Raw genomic sequence first — 20,786 nt, 5'->3', positions numbered from 1 at the left:
TAGACTCTCCTGTACTTCATGCCTGCCTTTCTCACCCCCGAATGGAGACTTCCTGGGGTTGGACCACCAGGAAGCACCACCGGTTCTGTGCAGACAGTGGTTCTGAGCTCCAATCACAGCACTGCCATTTCCTGCCCTGTGATCCTGGGCAAGCTACTGCCCCCCCGAGTCTTGATCTCCTGTGCACAATGGGAATGGCCTCACCGGGGCCATAAGGGTTGCAGGAAACACGCAGAGGCCCCGGGCGTGTGGAGTAGGGCAGCCTAAGGATCCAGCTCTGCGGTGCTGGCCTGGCTTGAGGCCTGCCAGTCAGGGGAGGAATCTCTCCCCTACCCAGAGCTGGTGAGGGGAGGCAGACGGGGCAACGGGGACACAGGCACGTAGTCCAGTTGCTCCGGTGGGTTTTTAGCCACTCAGGGAACAATGGACGGGTCGGTGCCAACACTCTTGGCACGAATTGTGTCTGGAGGGATCCGAGAACTTGTGTTTCTCTGTTTTAACCCTCGTTGCTGTGGTGTGTGTGTGTGTGTGTGTGTGTGTGTGTGTGTGTGAGAGAGAGAGAGAGAGAGAGAGAGAGAGAGAGGCCCTGCAAGTGACTATATGGGATCAGAAGAAAAGATTCCAATTCTGGAACCATCAAGACTCACAGTGAGGGCGACAGAGCCCAGCAGCAACACCACCGAGTAGACCAGGCCCCGGCTGTTGATCTTTACCTGGAGAAATAAACACAGGAGCTCTGAATCTCTGTGCTGCTTGGGGTGGGGGTGGGGGCAATGCAGGGGTGAGGGTGGGAGAGGGGATGCAGGAGGTGGGGGTGGGGAGATGCAGGGCCTAGGGATGGGGAGAGGATCCATGGGAGGGGGTCGGGGCGTTGCAGGGGAGGGGGCAGTGTTCTCAGAGCCTAGTGCCCCCAGTGTGGCCCTTCCAGGCCTGGAAAGCACGGGTGGGTGCTCCCCTGGGTGGGGGGCTGGGCAGAGCAGGGAGGTCAGTCCTGACCCTGCAGTGAGCAAAGAGGATGAGAAAGACGCATGCCTGTGGGCTGAGGTGCGGGGACTGCACACAGGGGCTCCCCCTGCAGGCGCCCCAGACTGTTCCAAGGCCTTCGTGGGAGGCAGAAGCCAGGGAGCTGGGGAGCTGGGGACCATGTGTCCCCCTGGAGCTCACTGCTGGCACAGGCCCAGCAGCCAAACCCACAGAGCGCATGTCTGGCATGCATGTGGCTCAGGAGGCTTGAGGAACTCACCGTGGACCCATAGTTAATGACCATGGTCTGCAGGCCCCATGGTATGCCGAGTCCCACCAGGATGTCGAACACGTTGCTTCCTATGGTGTTGGACACCGCCATGTCACCAAGGCCTAGGGCAGACAGTTGACAAATGTCAATCACCAGACTAGGTTTCAGAGACCCTACTAGTGTCCCACTGGCGCTGCTCTCCACAGAGGACTTCCTTCTTCATGTACCCCATACTTCAGAAACCTCTCATGAAGTCTCAGGGCCTCCCAGAGGCTCAGTCATGACCTTTAAGATTTTTTTTTTTTAAGATTTTACTGGATGGAAAGAGAGAGCAAGAGAAAGAAGGAGAGTATGAATGGTGGGGAGGGGTGGAGGGAGAGGGAGAGACAGACACCCTGCTGAGCAGGGAGCCCCATATGGGGCTCGATCCCAGGACCCAGGATCATGATGTGAGCAGGTGCTTCACCCACAGACCCCCCAGTGCCCTAACCCTCAAGATTCCTATGTTGGAGCCCTGACCCCCAATAGCTCAGAGTGTGGCATTGTTTGGTACTAATGTCTTTACAGGGAAAATCAGGTTAGAATGAGTCATTAGGGTCAACCCTAACCCAGGATGACTGGCGTTCTTACAAGGGGGACACATGGACAAAGCCCCAAGGGAACAAGAAGATGGCCACTGGCAAGCTAAGGAGACAGGCCTGGAGAAGACTCTCCCCACAGGCCTCAGGAGGAGCCAACTCGGCCAACACTTCGCCTTGGGCTTCCAGCTTCCCTGCCCATGAGACCGCCCGGGCCCATAGGTTCCGCGTCCCAGAGCATGGTGGCCCTGGAGACGGACACAGGCCCTCACTTTTCCTCCTGCCGGGTCTGGGGCTGATGTTCTGCGAGGACCCACTGGGTGCTTCCCGGTTACCCCAGAGGAGGGGCGTTGTCCTCGTGCAGCACACGATGGATCCGAGGCATGGGACAAGCCCAAGGTCACGCAGTGGCTGAGCAGCCCTGGCTTCCTGCCTGACTGGCCAGGATAAGGGCAGCCATGCCACTGAAGTACTTGACACCTCGAGGGGCGTTACAAAGTCAGACAATAAATATTCACAAAGACGACTCATGCTGGCGGACCTGTGCTCCTGCCTGGCCCCTTGGCTGTCCTGTGACACGCTGTCAGCACCTGGCGCTCACAAACCTGTGTGGGATGAGTGTGTGTGCAACACAAACGTCTGCAGCCATGGGGTACTCTGGTCCCTGAGGTGCTTGCAGCCACCAGGCTGGACGCTGACTCCCTGGCCTGCTGGGGTCCGCTGGGTCAGCCCCTCCTGCTGCCCCGTGGCTGTTGCCTGCCTGCGGGCCTCCCCCACGGCCTCAGGTTCCTCCTTCCTGAGTGACCTGCGACTCTGGCTGCTTGCTGCTGTTGGGGTGCTCACTCTGAGGGGCCGGGCTCTCCGTGTCGGGGCCGCTGGGCCGTCACAGGGATGTGGGCCGCCTCTGGGGAGGATGCAGTGCTCGCGTGGTGAGTCAGGACATACACCTACACCCGAAACTCACAGGAGACATGAGGGTTCCTGGGTTTGGCGGACGCACCACCCCCCCTGCCGCCACCCACTCTCCGCACAGGGCACCGCTTCTCAAACTTCAGGAGCATAGGACTCCCTTGGGGTCCTGGCTAAATGCAGACTCCGACTGAGCAGGTTTGGGCAGGGGTTCTGTCCTCTTGGCCACGAGGGAACTGTTCCGGCCTTGATCATGTGTGTGTGGGTCCAGCCGGGGACATCACGGTCACTTCCCTGATGGTTGCCCCCTGTGTCTCGCCCCTCACTTTCCCCAGGAGTCGCTCTGACAGGACGTCCCCCTCAGAACCCCATGTAGCCCTGTGTCAGATGGAGCCCCTTCTTGATCTCACCCCCCGCCAGACCCCCAGCCTGCTGGTATCGTCCCCTCAGCCCCGACCCTGTGGACTCCGGGCTCGGCTGTTTCAAACGCACATTCTCCCGCTCCCTTGGACTTCCCCGGACCTACCCAGCAGCCCTAGCTCTGGGCAAACCTGTCCTCTCTCCTGCATGTCTCATTGAAGCTGGCACGACTGAATCCCCGTGGCCAAGGTCACGCCACCGCACATTGGCCAGGCCCTTGGTGCCCAGCTGCTTTCCCAGTCCCCGCTGAGCAAGCTCCTCCCCACAGCTTGTGCTACCTGGCACCTGTGCGCGGGACCCTACTCACAAATAGGGTCTCTGCAGATGCAGTCCAGTGAACACGGGGTCACATGGAGTTAGGGTGGGCCCTAGCGCAGCAGCCAGTGTCCTTGCAGAGGGAAGAACACCCCGTGTGGACAGAGGCAGACACGACCGTGATGCAGACCCAGAGCACACCCTACAGCCTCTGGATGGAGCATGGCCCGGTCGCCACCTCGAGTTTGGACTTGTCTCCAGAACCCTGCGACGACCAGCTCTTGTCCTAAACCACCCAGTCATGGTAGTTCTGTTACGACGGCCCCGGGAGACAGATACACTCACCTTAGAGGTCAGTCGATTAAACCCTGTTCCCCTCCCTGCCCCTACTCCCTGCAAGCTTCCAGCCTAGGCCAACCACATGCCTACATGTCTCTCCCCTCGTGCCTTCTCGGGACCAGCTGTCGCCCCGCCCCTTCCAAATCAACCCTTTCTCCAAACTTGGAGGAATAAAATGTCATTCCTCGCTTTCCAGAGCCAACTTTCCCTTGGGCAGTTCTTTCCTCTCCCACCTTCCTTGAGCGTCATTTTATGATGGGACCGCAGCCCCCACCCCCATACTTTTGTGTATTCATCTGCGGAGGTCTACACGGGGTTACCTCACCAGCAGAAATACCACAGTAAGTGAAGGACAGCCCTTGATGGTCTTTGGTTCTGCCATTGAAGAGCACATGGGTTCTCCTGACCTTGCTTAGCCCGTGTCATGGAGTGAGCCCAAAACAAAACCCATAACCAAACAACCAAACAACCAACCAACCAAGCCACCAAACCCATTTACATGTTCTAGAACTTTAGGAAAACAGTTGGGAGGACAAGATACCCTTCCCTTTTTGCCCTCCTGGGTGCTGAACATGCCTCATTACCACTGTATTTGTTGTAAGAGGTCGCGGCTCAGCTTTGTTCAATGTCACACTGGTGATTTCAGAATAAGTTCATTTGATCCGAGCCTGCGTGAGCCCAGACTGAGGGCTTCCAGAGTCTGCAGGTGTTCATCTTGGTAGAGCCCTCTCCACGGTGGAATTTGACCCTGATGCTCTCCCGTCATTGGTGAGCTCACAGCTACTGGTCAGGAGAGCCACAAACTATGGGCTGGGCAGGGGCCGAGGGGCCCGCATGGTGAGGCTCATGGCTGGAGGGGCCAAGATGCCGTTCTTACCTTGTCTCGCCACGATTAAGCTGGCCATGCAGTCCGGGACGCTCGTGCCTGCTGCCAGGAACGTAATGCCCATGATGACATCGGGGATTCCCAGTGTGTACCCAATGATAGTCACCTGCCGAAGAGTTAGGAGGGACATGAGCTTGCGGAGAAACACCTAGGACCCCTGTGTACTCCGAGTGTTTCTAACTTGAACGTGGTGTTGCTGTTTAGTAACAATTAGAAAGTGACATAAACTGAAAACAAGACCGACAGACGACCACTGTCACCACTTTTTGTTGGCCAAGGGTTCTCAAACTTGTGCACGTGGAGAATCCTCTGGTGGCCTGGTGACAGTGTGGGCTGTGGGCCCCAGTCCCTCCCACCAGGTTCTGATTCAGGACAGCTGTGGTGATGCCCCAGAGTTTATGCTCCTATCCTGTCACCAGGTGGCTGGGACTGTCCGTCAACGGGTCTGGGAAACCACACTTGAAAACTATCACTTTAGGGTGTAGCCTTGGCCATTTTTTGGTGTGTTAGAAGAAAACAGAACCAGATTATACTAGCAACATATATTTTGCAGCTATGTGTTTCATACAACGACATACTGTGGATACCTGTCCACCTATGTCGTCATCTATGACACTACTTTAAATGGATGCACACCTTTCACTGAGTGGTAGAGTCTAGGCCAATCCCTCACCACTGGACACTGAGGAGATCTCTCTGTGCTCTTATGACCTCACTGCATGGGCAGTATTTCCCGAGCACTGACTGTATACCAAGGGTTCTACAGGTGAGCCGCACATGCAACCTCAGGTGCTCTATTATCACCACCCACCGGTGAGGGGGCACTGCAGTTACACTCATTTTACACCCAGGGAAACTGAGGCTCAGAGAGCTTAAGCAACTCTGCCTGTGAGCATGAAGCTGGTGAGCAGATGATCGGAGATTGTGGGCCAGGTCTTTCTGACTCTAAAGGTCATGCTCCTACCTCAACCTCATGTAGCTCTTTGGGTTCTTATATCTTACAGCTTCCTTAGGATGAGCTCTGAGAAACAGAACGGCCGGATGGAAGGATTTAAGGATACTGATGACAGTCATACCCTCTGCTGATAAACACCCAACACTTGAGACATAGCTGGGCCCTGGGTAGCAGCCAGATGGAAAGCCCTAGAAGCATGTGGTTAACTCTATTCAAAATACTCATTAGTGGGATGCCTGGGTGGCTGCGTGGTTGAGCATCTGCCTTTGGCTCAGGGCGTGACCCCGGAGTCGTGGGATCCAGTCCCGCATTGGGCTCCCTATGGGGAGCCTGCTTCTCTCTCTGCTGTGTCTCTGCTGCTCTCCATGTCTCTCATGGATAAATAAATAAAAATAAAAAAAAATACTCACTAGCTCTGGCTTGCCTCCTCGTCTATACAATGGGAACAGTGGCACCTCTTAGGGTTGTTCACATTTTTACTGAAAGCTCCAATCCCAGCGAATGGTCGTGTGATTTAGAACAAGCTGGTTTGCTTCTGTAAGCCTCAGTTTCCTCATATGTGAAATGGGTTTGTTAATAAAGACTAAATGAGAAAATGTGAGGGGACAGTGCCTGACGTATGCGAGACGTTAGCAGATGCAGGCCTTCCTTCTCTTGGGGCCCTGGTCTTACGATCCATGGGGGCAGAAAGTGTGGGGGTGTTCAGATTCACAGAGCTCAGGGAGGCCCCGGTGGAGCATGCTCTGAGCAGAGTTCGGCCTGGCCCATAGCCGGAGCCTGTGGACAGAAACACTCCCGGTCCCAGGGCCCCCTGGCAGGCAGTGCTCAGTGCAGCGGCTGCAGGTGCCAGGTGCACACAGGCCCGCCATAGTCTCTGCAAGAAGCGACCCTGGTGGGGGCAGCACAGGCATGGGAGGGGACACGAACCACTGAGCCCTCAACGTTCAGATCGCCCAGGCCCTGAACGACATCTCCACAAGCACAACTGACCTGTGGCCGCCATGCTTCCAGTGGGGGATGCCGCATGTCCTGGGTTGTTTTGGCATTATTGGGGTTGCTGCCATTTTCCTCCTAAGTCACCGAACTACAAGGCTAAGAAGCTGGAGGATGGAAGAATCAAAGGAAGGTCTTGCATGTGTGCACGCGTGTGTATGCGCATATGTGTGTGCATGTATGTGTGTGCATGTGTGCATTATGTTATGCCTGCATATGTGCATGTGTATTCATATGTGTGTATGTGTGTGTGTGCACGTGTATGCGTTTGTGCATGTGGGTACATGTGTATGTGTGCATATGCGTGCACGTGTATGTGTGCATGTGTATGCATGTGTGTGTATATGCGTGTGTGTATGCATGTGTTTGCATGCATGTGCGTGTGACTATGTGCCCCCCCAGGGTGCTTTGGACTTGGGAGGCTGCCCGAGTGTTGCACCGCCTGGTCTCCAGCTCTGGGCCCCGTAAGTCCAGCTGATACTTAGGCCTCAGAGAGGGAGGCAGAGCCCAGCCCCGGGCTGACTGTGCACCTTCTGGAGGCCACGGCTCCCCTCTGGTCTTCAGTTTTCCCAGTGGTGCAAAGGTGCTAGATAGAACGCCGTTGTCAAAGGTTCCTCTCTCTTCACCCTGACATACAAGGATCGTTTTCCCTGGAACCTGAGGGGGGAGAGCCATAAAAGCTGGCAGGAGAAACAGGAGGGACCTCGCTGCCCCCCCTTGGCAGCCCCCGTCGGGGCATGAGGGAGTGAGCGCAGCGCCCTCTGGCCAGCACATCTTGCTTCGGTAGAAGGGACAGCTGCCACGGGGTGCTGCTGTCTGGACCAACTTCTCCTGTGAGGCTCGTTCTGTTCCCCTAACACTGAGGCGGGTGAGGTTCGAAGTCCAGGAAGGGTGCCCCAGCAGAGTGGTCCCTGGGCCCCGCTGTGCTGTGCCATGACTGCTCTGGGGAGCACAGCCAGAGTGGCGGGGCTGCGGGTGTTCACCATGAAGTGGATGTCCTAATATTGTTGTTTTCCGTAATCAGAGAAGAAGTCTCACCACTTCATTAATTTGATCTTCCCTAATCCTCATCCCTCCTCAAACGTCATGAAATAATACTTTTTCCCCCCTTGCAGTGTTTTGGGGAATGCACTTTTTCATTTTATTGAATTCAATTTGCCAACATAGAGTATAACACCCAGCACTCATCTTATGTGGGAAAGCACTTTAGTAAGAGAAATCACTGGATCGTTTTATCACATATAGAGACAGGCTGGGGTTAACATTACTCAGAAAAATGTGAATTTATAAGAATGATTCACATAAGGCATTGTTTCCATGATCCTTGATTGTCCTCCTTTTCTTGGGGGTTTGGATAGTAGCTATTTTCACCTCCTCCTGCATCCTGATGCTCACGCACATACACCCCCAGGCATCTAGGAGGATTTTAACCCTGATCTGAACAAAGCATGGAAGTAGCACTGGCTACATGTCACAGGGGAAATAGTTGTTCTCTCCAGTTAGGGGGCTGTCCTCGTGCTGCCAGCCCAGACCACGGTGCCTGGACAGAGACTTCCGTCCTCCCATTGACCTTCTGAGATGGGGTGATCATCCCCCTTTCGTGGGGAGGTGGTGACATGGCTCATGGAAGCTGCCAAGGTCTCAGACTGTAAGTGGGAGATCTAGGCTCCAAGTGCATCCCCACATGACCCCACATCACTCTCTCCCACCAAACTGCTCCCCTGGGGCTAAGGGACAGGTGGGCCCATGCTTCTCACACGAAGACTCACTGCCCGCTGCAGCTGGCACCAGGCGTCAGGAGGACTGAGACGTCCACTCGCTCACAATGAAGCTGGAGGCTGCTGACGGGCAAGCCTTATGACAGAAGCACAGGTGCCTGTCACGGTTTCTCCCCGTCCCTGGGCGCCCCACGTGGGAGGGCGAGGGAGGGGCCCACAGGGTGGGACATGGAGTGAGGCCTCGGGGTCCTGCTTGGCACCTCTCCAGCCAGCTCAGGCTCTGTACGGGGGCTGTCACACGTGGCCAGAGGAGCTTCCACAGAGCCAAGCCAGTGCCTCTCCATCTGTAAAACTTTGGTCCAAATGGTGTCTGAAAACTCCAGTAAGAAACTGAAGGGCAGTTCAGGAGAGTGGTTGAGATCATGGACTCAGGAGCCCAGCTCTAGAACCTACTGATTATGTAACTAATGGTATAATAGCTGATGACTGTGCAATTGGGCCAATTGCTCAATCTGAATGGATGCCTCAGTTTGAGGAATCTGTAGAATGGGTGTTATGAGGGCTAGAAGACTTTACTGGCAGGGGTTACATGAGGGCTGCCTGTGTTCCTCTCCCATTGACTCCAGTCTCCCCCTGCATTCCCCAAGGACCCTGGAAAGGAAGGGGAATGAGCGACTAGCCCCGTAGAGACCTTCACAAAGCATCCCCATCACCCTGCCATGGTCCTCTTCCCATCACACCTGAGCTGCATGTCTCAGAACCTCGTCTCCTGCCCCACTCTTGCCCGGAAGGCAAGTGCCATGCTGTGTCTACCCGCATATCCCCTGTGCCTACACAGCCCCACACACCTCTGCTGAAACCCCTTTCCCTGAGAAATAAGCCAACATCTGTGAAGGTAGGCGACTTGCTACAGGTGGCACAGCAGTGTCTGAGGTCGCTCTTGAATCCAGCTCTCCCACCTCCAGCGCGTGCTGGGTGGGGGCTGGCTGCACAGACCACCCTGCTTCCACCACTCACCAGCCACACCATTAGGTAGGAGAAGACAGCGATCCACAGTGTGGCCGTGATGAACGTGACCATGAAGTACTTCTCCCAGCGGGGCTTGCTGCAGTTGGGGATGGTGATGCACAGGAGGAAGATGAGTGGCCAGGTGAACACCCACTTGGCTTTGTCCCCTCTTGCCTCTGCAGTGGGATGGGGTGGAGCCCGAGGGGAAGAAGAGAAACACATACTGGGTTATACACTGGCCAGTCTACCTGTTCATTTTTTCAAGCCAAACAAGACAATGCTACTAATGTGGCTCTGAGCACTTGAACTTGGAATCACACACCTCCATAATGTCACCCTGGAAATGATTTAAACAAGACAATCCAGGGTCTGCTGACTGAATAACTTTAATCAGTCCAGATCCTTCATTTGTCAGAATAAGGAAAGCAACACCCAGAGCAGGAATGGATTTGCCCAGGAGAGCTGGGGTGAGGATGTGAAACATGGGTGGGCTCTGTAATCAGACAGACCTGGGTTGGTGTTCAAATGATCTTGAGCAATCCCATCAACTCCACTTCCTCCTCTGACAGTAACTGTTGTCTAACAGCAATGCCATAATCACTGTATGGAATATTTGCTGTGCGAGCAGGCACAGTGCTATAAGCACTTTGCATTTTAGTGATTTCTTCATCTGTTAAACACAAACATTTTCTCTCTCTTGGTTGTTGCAAGAATGACAGGATACATGTACATAAAAAGCTCGGCACACACTGCAGCACATAGTTGGTACTCTGGAAATCTCAGCTCTTTTGTTCCCAGGTCATATACTCAGCTTGTTGCAGATATAAGACTAAAATGCAGGTGTCCCTGGCTGGCAGGTGTTACCTCACTGGCCCCTACCAACAGAATCCACAAATAAATTAACCAAGGAAAAGTGGCTTCACTAAGCCACCGAGTGCAAGTGTAGTGTCCTTAACTAGCCACTGAGTACAGTGTATACACTCAGACTCAAAATTAGCTTTTGACATGTCAACCAAGTAGTGGAAGACAGACTTCTGAGGATTCTCTCCTCCACAAAAGCAATGAGAACACTGGCAAAAAATGGTCAGAATCAGCCTTTTTCAGAACTCTGGAAATTAACCAAAGGTGTGTAGTAAAACTGGCTGAGTTTACTTAAGAATATTGGCTTGAGGGCAGCCTGGGTGGCTCTGCAGTTTAGCGCCACCTTCAGCCCCGGGTATGATCCTGGAGTCCCAGGATCAAGTCCCACATCGGGCTCCCTGCATGGAGCCTGCTTCTACTTCTGCCTATGTCTCTGCCTCTCTCTCTCTCTCTCTCTCATTCTCTCTCTCTCTCTCTGTGTCTCTCATGAATAAATAAATTCTTAAAAAAAACTTTAAAAATATTGGCTTGATCTCAGTGAGAAGAGTGAGCTTTGTGGAGTTTTAACTTGCTCTATTTCCTATTCCTTTAGACCAGCTCTGGAGTAGCCTTGAAAACCAACATCCTGGTGTCCATCGGGGGCAGGACTGGAGCTCCTTCCAAGTCCATTCTCAGAGATTTCCTGGACGAGTCCACTTTCAAGGCTGTCTTTATTTTTCACAAATCAGAGCTCAACCAGTGTAAATAGCCTTTTCCTTAGGGGCATTTGTTGAAAACAATCAGAGGCAACTGTTGAGCATCACACTGTCCAAGGTGGTGGATAACAGTTGAGACAAACAATAAACTGACCAGTTTAAAAGGAAAAATTGGGGAAATGGGTTATTTATAGAGGGTTTTGAGAAGCTCTCACATATTTGGGAATCTAAAAGACCATAAGTATGCATAGGGCTGTGCCCACCGATATTTGCATGCTCAGTAAAGATTTGAGAATGCCCTAAGCTTTCATCTCTGCCTAATGTTGGGGGACTGAACACCCAAATAAAGACTAAAGTACATTTGTAAACTGTCTGCCTCAGTGTTAAAGACATGCCCCCAAACACATGCAGAACTTACTGGCAAAAACTGGAAAACTTAATTTGATCCAGGCATCTAAGGAAATCTCTGTGCAATTATTAGATGGCCTTAAAAGAACCTAGCAAATATTTCAGCAGCCACACACAATGAAGATACAGGTTTTACAGAATCATCTGAGAAAACTCACTAAACAAAAACAATAAATAGCAGCAAGAAGCAACCCTGGGAAGGGACAAAGACTTGATTTCTAGCATTGTCAGATTATTTTAAATGCCCAGTTTCCAATAATAAATTATAAGACACACAAAGAAACAAAGTATGGCCCATACAGAGGGGGAAAAAAATCAGTCTATAGAAACTATCTCTGAGGAATTCCAAACATTGGACTTACTAGATGTAAAAACAACTTTATTTTTTATTATTCTTTTAGAGTTTGTTTGTTTGTTTATTCATTTTAATAATCTCTACACCCAACATGGGGCTCAAATTCATAATCTTGAGATCAAGAGTAGCATGCTCTTCTGACTGAGCCAGCCAGAGGCCTCTGGACAAAGACTTTAAATCAGCTGTTTTACAATATTCACAAAGGAGTTTTCAAAATGTCTAAAAAATTAAAGAGAAGTAAGAGGATGGTTTCTCATCAGGGAGTATCAATAAAAAAGTAAAAACCATTAAAAAAGAACCAAGAGAAATTCTGGAGTTGAAAAGTAAAATATCTAAAATGAGAAATTCACTCTTGAGGCTCAAAAGCAGATTTGAGCAGGAAGAAGAAATCAATGACCTTGAAGAGAGGCCAGCTGAGATGATCTCATCTCAGAAGCAGAAAGAAAAAGGGGAAAAAGGCAGGAAGAGTATTTCGTAGAACTCATATTCAAAGAGTTCCCAAACCTGATGAAAAACATTAACATATACATTCAAGAAGGATACATATTCTTCTCAAGTTCACATAAAGCATTCTTCCCGACAAACAACATAGTAGGTCATAAAACAAGCATCGATACATTTAGAAGGTTTTTTTAAAAAGATTTTATTTATTTATTCATGAGAGACACACAGAGAGAGGCAGAGACATAGAGAGAGGGAGATACAGGCTCCATGTAGGGAGCCTGACATGGGACTCGATCCTGAGACTCCAAGATCTTGCTTTGGGCTGAAAGCAGGCATTAAACCACTGAGCCACTCAGGGATCCCCCATTTAGAAGGATTTAAATCATGTGAAGCATGTCCTACAACCACTCTGCAACAGAAAGAACTTGCAACTTAGTAACAGAAGGAAAACTGGAAGTTCACAAATATGTGGAAATTAAACAACATGCTCCTAAATAGCCAACAGGGCAAAAAAGAAATCATTAGTGAAATTAGAAAATCCTTTGAAATGAATGAAAATGAAAATACAACATATCAAAACTTATGGGATACAGGAAAAACACTAAACAGTGCTTAGAAATTTATAGCTATAAATGACCATATTAAAAAAAGAGGAAAGATCTTAAATCAATGACCTAACCTTCCTCCTTAAGAAACAAACAAAAAGAGCAAGTTGAGCCTAAAGAAAGCAGAAGAAAGAAATAACCAAGATTAAAGTGGAATAAAATAGAAAATTTTTAAAAAAGAGAATCAATGAAACTAAAAGTTGGTTCTTTAGAAAGATCAATGGGGTGTCTGGGTGGCTCAGCCAGTTAAGAGTCTGCCTTTGGGGCAGCCCGGGTGGCTCAGCGGTTTAGCGCCTCCTTCAGCCCAGGGCGTGATCCTGGAGACCGGGGATCGAGTCCCACGTCAGGCTCCCTGCATGGAGCCTGCTTCTCCCTCTGCCTGTGTCTCTCTCTCTTCTCTCTGTTTCTCATGACTAAATAAATAAAATCTTTAAAAAATATATTAAAAAAAAAAAAGAGTCTGCCTTTGGTTCAGGTCGTTATCCCAGGGTCCTGGGATGGAGCCCTGTGGTCGGGTTCCTGCTCTGTGGGCAGTCTGTTTCTCCTTCTCTCTCTGCCCCTGCCCTTCTGCTCATTCTCTCTCTCTCTCAATAAATAAAATCTTAAAAAAAAAATCAGGGAGGAGCAAGATGGCGGAGGAGTAGGGTCTCCAAATCACCTGTCCCCACCAAATTACCTAGAAAACCTTCCAATCATCCTGAAAATCTATGAATTCGGCCTGAGAATTAAAGAGAGAACACCTGGAATGCTACAGTGAGAAGAGTTCGCGCTTCTATCAGGGTAGGAGGACGGGGAAAAAGAAATAAAGAAACAAAAGGCCTCCAAGGGGGAGGGCCCCGCGAGGAGCCGGGCTGAGGCCGGGGCGAGTGTCCCCAGGACAGGAGAGCCCCGTCCCGGAGACGCAGGAGCTGCACCGACCTTCCCGGGCGGAAAGGGGCTCGCGGGGACTTGGAGCAGGACCCAGGAGGGCGAGGATCTCCTCGGGTTCCCGGGGACAGTAACAGCAACTGCGCGCCCAGGAGAGTGCGCCGAGCTCCCTAAGGGCTGCAGCGCGGGCGGCGGGACCCGGCGGGGCCCGGAGCAGCTCGGAGGGGCTCGGGCAGAGGAAGAGGCTCCGTGCGGAGGGGGCTGCGCGGTTCCAGGAGCAGCTCGGAGGGGCTCGGGCGGCGGCTCCGCGGAGGGGGCTGCGGGGCGGGAGCGCGAATCCAACAGCGCAGGCCCCGGAGCACAGGGCGCCGGGACACAGCCCAGGATCCCGCCTCCCCCGGGACAGGCAGAGGCCGGGAGGGCCCAGGACAGCGAGGACGCTCCTGCCCCAGCTGAGCAGAGCAGCGGCCCCGCCCCGGAGCCTCCAGGCCCTGCAGACCGAGTTCCTGCCGGAGCTGAATCCAGGTTTCCAGAGCTGCCCCGCCACTGGGGCTGTTCCTCCTGCGGCCTCACGGGGTAAACAGCCCCCACTGAGCCCTGCACCAGGCAGGGGCACAGCAGCTCCCCCAAGTGCTAACACCTGAAAATCAGCACAACAGGCCCCTCCCCCAGAAGACCAGCTAGACGGACAACTTCCAGGAGAAGCCAAGGGACTTAAAGAACACAGAATCAGAAGATACTCCCCGTGGTTCTTTTTTTTGTTTTGTTTTGTTTTGTTTTGTTTTGTTTTGCTTTTTGATTTGTTTCCTTCCCCTACCCCCTTTTTTTTCTCCTTTCTTTTTCTCTTTTTCTTCTTTTTTTTCTTCCCTTTTTTTTTCTTTCTCTTTTCTTTCCTTCTTTCTCTCCTCTCTTTTTCTCTTTTTCCCAATACAACTTGCTTTTGGCCACTCTGCACTGAGCAAAATGACTAGAAGGAAAACCTCACCTCAAAAGAAAGAATCAGAAACAGTCCTCTCTCCCACAGAGTTACAAAATCTGGATTACAATTCAATGTCAGAAAGCCAATTCAGAAGCACTATTATACAGCTACTGGTGGCTCTAGAAAAACCATAAAGGACTCAAGAGACTTCATGACTGCAGAATTTAGATCCAATCAGGCAGAAATTAAAAATCAATTGAATGAGATGCAATCCAAACTAGAAGTCCTAACGACGAGGGTTAACGAGGTGGAAGAACGAGTGAGTGACATAGAAGACAAGTTGATAGCAAAGAGGGAAACTGAGGAAAAAAGAGACAGACAATTAAAAGACCATGAAGATAGATTAAGGGAAATAAACGACAGCCTGAGAAAGAAAAACCTACGTTTAATTGGGGATCCTGAGGGCGCCGAAAGGGACAGAGGGCCAGAATATGTATTTGAACAAATTCTAGCTGAAAACTTTCCTAATCTGGGAAGGGAAACAGGCATTCAGATCCAGGAAATAGAGAGATCCCCCCCTAAAATCAATAAAAACCGTTCAACACCTCGACATTTAATAGTGAAGCTTGCAAATTCCAAAGATAAAGAGAAGATCCTTAAAGCAGCAAGAGACAAGAAATCCCTGACTTTTATGGGGAGGAGTATTAGGGTAACAGCAGACCTCTCCACAGAGACCTGGCAGGCCAGAAAGGGCTGGCAGGATATATTCAGGGTCCTAAATGAGAAGAACATGCAACCAAGAATACTTTATCCAGCAAGGCTCTCATTCAAAATGGAAGGAGAGATAAAGAGCTTCCAAGACAGGCAGCAACTAAAAGAATATGTGACCTCCAAACCAGCTCTGCAAGAAATTTTAAGGGGGACTCTTAAAATTCCCCTTTAAGAAGAAGTTCAGTGGAACAGTCCACAAAAACAAAGACTGAATAGATATCATGATGACACTAAACTCATATCTGTCAATAGTAACTCTGAATGTGAACGGGCTTAATGACCCCATCAAAAGGCGCAGGGTTTCAGACTGGATAAAAAAGCAGGACCCATCTATTTGCTGTCTACAAGAGACTCATTTTAGACAGAAGGACACCTACAGCCTGAAAATAAAAGGTTGGAGAACCATTTACCATTCGAATGGTCCTCAAAAGAAAGCAGGGGTAGCCATCCTTATATCAGATAAACTAAAATTTACCCCAAAGACTGTAGTGAGAGATGAAGAGGGACACTATATCATACTTAAAGGATCTATTCAACAAGAGGACTTAACAATCCTCAATATATATGCCCCGAATGTGGGAGCTGCCAAATACATCAATCAATTATTAACCAAAGTGAAGAAATACTTAGATAATAATACACTTATACTTGGTGACTTCAATCTAGCTCTTTCTATACTCGATAGGTCTTCTAAGCACAACATCTCCAAAGAAACGAGAGCTTTAAATGATACACTGGACCAGATGGATTTCACAGATATCTACAGAACTTTACATCCAAACTCAACTGAATACACATTCTTCTCAAGCGCACATGGAACCTTCTCCAGAATAGACCACATATTGGGTCACAAATCGGGTCTGAACCTATACCAAAAGATTGGGATTGTCCCCTGCATATTCTCAGACCATAATGCCTTGAAATTAGAACTAAATCACAACAAGAAGTTTGGAAGGACTTCAAACACGTGGAGGTTAAGGACCATCCTGCTAAAAGATAAAAGGGTCAACCAGGAAATTAAGGAAGAATTAAAAAGATTCATGGAAACTAATGAGAATGAAGATACAACCGTTCAAAATCTTTGGGATGCAGCAAAAGCAGTCCTAAGGGGGAAATACATCGCAATACAAGCATCCATTCAAAAACTGGAAAGAACTCAAATACAAAAGCTAACCTTACACATAAAGGAGCTAGAGAAAAAACAGCAAATAGATCCTACACCCAAGAGAAGAAGGGAGTTAATAAAGATTCGAGCAGAACTCAACGAAATCGAGACCAGAAGAACTGTGGAACAGATCAACAGAACCAGGAGTTGGTTCTTTGAAAGAATTAATAAGATAGATAAACCATTAGCCAGCCTTATTAAAAAGAAGAGAGAGAAGACTCAAATTAATAAAATCATGAATGAGAAAGGAGAGATCACTACCAACACCAAGGAAATACAAACGATTTTAAAAACATATTATGAACAGCTATACGCCAATAAATTAGGCAATCTAGAAGAAATGGACGCATTCCTGGAAAGCCACAAACTACCAAAACTGGAACAGGAAGAAATAGAAAACCTGAACAGGCCAATAACCAGGGAGGAAATTGAAGCAGTCATCAAAAACCTCCCAAGACACAAGAGTCCAGGGCCAGATGGCTTCCCAGGGGAATTTTATCAAACGTTTAAAGAAGAAACCATACCTATTCTCCTAAAGCTGTTTGGAAAGATAGAAAGAGATGGAGTACTTCCAAATTCGTTCTATGAGGCCAGCATCACCTTAATTCCAAAACCAAAGACCCCACCAAAAAGGAGAATTACAGACCAATATCCCTGATGAACATGGATGCAAAAATTCTCAACAAGATACTGGCCAATAGGATCCAACAGTACATTAAAAAAATTATTCACCATGACCAAGTAGGATTTATCCCTGGGACACAAGGCTGGTTCAACACCCGTAAAACAATCAATGTGATTCATCATATCAGCAAGAGAAAAACCAAGAACCATATGATCCTCTCATTGGATGCAGAGAAAGCATTTGACAAAATACAGCATCCATTCCTGATCAAAACTCTTCAGAGTGTAGGGATAGAGGGAACATTCCTCGACATCTTAAAAGCCATCTATGAAAAGCCCACAGCAAATATCATTCTCAATGGGGAAGCACTGGGAGCCTTTCCCCTAAGATCAGGAACAAGACAGGGATGTCCACTCTCACCACTGCTGTTCAACATAGTACTGGAAGTCCTAGCCTCAGCAATCAGACAACAAAAAGACATTAAAGGCATTCCAATTGGCAAAGAAGAAGTCAAACTCTCCCTCTTCGCCGATGACATGATACTCTACATAGAAAACCCAAAAGTCTCCACCCCAAGATTGCTAGAACTCATACAGCAATTTGGTAGCGTGGCAGGATACAAAATCAATGCCCAGAAGTCAGTGGCATTTCTATACACTAACAATGAGACTGAAGAAAGAGAAATTAAGGAGTCAATCCCATTTACAATTTCACCCAAAAGCATAAGATACCTAGGAATAAACCTAACCAAAGATGTAAAGGATCTATACCCTCAAAACTATAGAACACTTCTGAAAGAAATTGAGGAAGACACAAAGAGATGGAAAAATATTCCATGCTCATGGATTGGCAGAATTAATATCGTGAAAATGTCAATGTTACCCAGGGCAATATACACGTTTAATGCAATCCCTATCAAAATACCATGGACTTTCTTCAGAGAGTTAGAACAAATTATTTGAAGATTTGTGTGGAATCAGAAAAGACCCCGAATAGCCAGGGGAATTTTAAAAAAGAAAACCATATCTGGGGGCATCACAATGCCAGATTTCAGGTTGTACTACAAAGCTGTGGTCATCAAGACAGTGTGGTACTGGCACAAAAACAGACACATAGATCAGTGGAACAGAATAGAGAATCCAGAAGTGGACCCTGAACTTTATGGGCAACTAATATTCGATAAAGGAGGAAAGACTACCCATTGGAAGAAAGACAGTCTCTTCAATAAATGGTGCTGGGAAAATTGGACATCCACATGCAGAAGAATGAAACTAGACCACTCTCTTTCACCATACACAAAGATAAACTCAAAATGGATGAAAGATCTAAATGTGAGACAAGATTCCATCAAAATCCTAGAGAAGAACACAGGCAACACCCTTTTTGAACTCGGCCATAGTAACTTCTTGCAAGATACATCCACGAAGGCAAAAGAAACAAAAGCAAAAATGAACTATTGGGACTTCATCAAGATAAGAAGCTTTTGCACAGCAAAGGATACAGTCAACAAAACTCAAAGACAACCTACAGAATGGGAGAAGATATTTGCAAATGACGTATCAGATAAAGGGCTAGTTTCCAAGATCTATAAAGAACTTATTAAACTCAACACCAAAGAAACAAACAATCCAATCATGAAATGGGCAAAAGACATGAACAGAAATCTAGCAGAGGAAGACATAGACATCGCCAACATGCACATGAGAAAATGCTCTGCATCACTTGCCATCAGGGAAATACAAATCAAAACCACAATGAGATACCACCTCACACCAGTGAGAATGGGGCAAATTAACAAGGCAGGAAACCACAAATGTTGGAGAGGATGCGGAGAAAAGGGAACCCTCATACACTGTTGATGGGAATGTGAACTGGTGCAGCCACTCTGGAAAACTGTGTGGAGGTTCCTCAAACAGTTAAAAATATACCTGCCCTAGACCCAGCAATTGCACTGTTGGGGATTTACCCCAAAGACACAAATGCAATGAAACTCCGGGACACCTGCACCCCGATGTTTATAGCAGCAATGGCCACGATAGCCAAACTGTGGAAGGAGCCTCGGTGTCCAACGAAAGATGAATGGATAAAGAAGATGTGGTTTATGTATACAATGGAATATTACTCAGCTATTAGAAATGACAAATACCCACCATTTGCTTCAACGTGGATGGAACTGGAGGGTATTATGCTGAGTGAAGTAAGCCAGTCGGAGAAGGACAAACATTATATGTTCTCATTCATTTGGGGAATATAAATAATAGTGAAAGGGAATATAAGGGAAGGGGGAAGAAATGTGTGGGAAATATCAGAAAGGGAGACAGAACGTAAAGACTGCTAACTCTGGGAAATGAACTAGGGGTGGTAGAAGGGGAGGAGGGCGGGGGGTGGGAGTGAATGGGTGACGGGCACTGGGGGTTATTCTGTATGTTAGTAAATTGAACACCAATAAAAAAAAATTAAAAAAAATCAATGAAATCGACAAACTGTTACCTAAACTGACTGTGAAAAAAAAGAGAGAAGACTCAAATTACTATAATCAGGAATGAAAGAGGGTGATGGTGATGTTCTTCACAGAAATGAGGTATTAAAGGAATATTATGAAAAACAGTGTGCCAAAACAACAACAATAACAACAACAACAACAACAACAACAACAAAACTGAGGTGAAACAGACAAAATCCTACAAAGATAGAAACACCAAAGCTGGCCAAAGAAGAAGCTGTCCAGGAAGTCCAAGAAGATTTATAACCAGAGCTTGACATAATAAACAAGCAAACAAACAGAATCAGGCCAGGACCAGATGTCTTCATTGTAACTCCTACCAGATATTAAAAAAAAAAAATTATCCTGAATCCTTCAAAACTCTTCCAAAAGGTAGAAGAGAAAGGAATAGTTTCCAGTTCACTCCATGAAGCCAGTAGTACCCTGGTAGCAAAGCCAGATATCAAGAGAAAAGAAACACAGAACAACATTCCTTATGAATATAGATGCAAAAATCTTTAACAAAATTCTGGGACACTGAATCCAGCAAACATAAAAAGGATGACCGAGTGGGATTTATTCCAGGAATGTAGGCTTGGTTCAAATATGAAATTCAATCAATCCAGCATACAACATGTCAATAGAATAAAGGAAAAAAAAAAAACAAAACCCTGCAGAATCATGTTCACTGAGGGAGGGGAAAAAAAAGTAAGCATTTGACAAAATTCAACACTTTTTCAGGATAAAACATTTAGCAAACTAGGAAGAGAAGAGAATTTCCTCATCCTGATAAAAGGCATGTACAAAAACACCACAGCTAACATCATAGTTAACATTGGAAGACCGAAAGCTTTCAACCTAATGAGGATGTGTGCTCTGATCATTTCTACCCTGCACTGCTGGTGTTAGCCAGGAATACCAGGCAAGAAAAAGAAGTCATTCAGCTTAGAAAGAGAAAGTAAAACTCGCCTTACTTGTACATGGCATGATCTTGGAGGTTCACACACATACACAAAACTGTTACAGTAAATAATTTAGCAAAGTTGCAAGATATAAGACTAATATACAACATAAGGTTGCATTTCTACATGCTAACAATGAACAATCCAAAAATGAAGTTGAGAAAACCAGTTCCATTTACGATAGCAGCCAAAAAAAAAAAAAAAAAATTAGGAATAAATGTAACAAAAGAAGTACAAGATTTATATGCTGAAAACTACCAAACAGCATTGAAGTTAATTTAGAAAGCCTTAAATAAATGGAAAGATACTCTGCATGTGGATCAGAAGATTTA

At 48.0% G+C, this 20,786-nt stretch overlaps 1 protein-coding gene across 3 annotated transcripts in view; it reads right to left on the bottom strand.

Annotated features, from left to right (window-relative positions):
- The window catches only part of SLC24A4 (solute carrier family 24 member 4), a 168,391-nt gene that overhangs the window by 5,011 nt on the left and 142,594 nt on the right, over nt 1–20,786 (bottom strand). For all 3 annotated transcript variants that reach the window (XM_038544121.1, XM_038544120.1, XM_038544122.1), the window contains 4 exons: nt 9,305–9,471; nt 4,613–4,727; nt 1,244–1,356; nt 648–713 (listed from right to left, as the gene is read on the bottom strand). In XM_038544121.1, the coding sequence (XP_038400049.1) occupies nt 648–713; nt 1,244–1,356; nt 4,613–4,727; nt 9,305–9,471 (461 nt within the window). The remainder of the gene's footprint in view (nt 1–647; nt 714–1,243; nt 1,357–4,612; nt 4,728–9,304; nt 9,472–20,786) is intronic.

The sequence above is a fragment of the Canis lupus genome, chromosome 8 (genome assembly GCF_011100685.1).
Source record: "Canis lupus familiaris isolate Mischka breed German Shepherd chromosome 8, alternate assembly UU_Cfam_GSD_1.0, whole genome shotgun sequence".
In the NCBI taxonomy this organism is placed as follows: Eukaryota; Metazoa; Chordata; class Mammalia; order Carnivora; family Canidae; genus Canis; species Canis lupus.
Note: the sequence above shows the minus strand (reverse complement) of the source record. Positions and strands in the feature narration are given on the sequence as shown.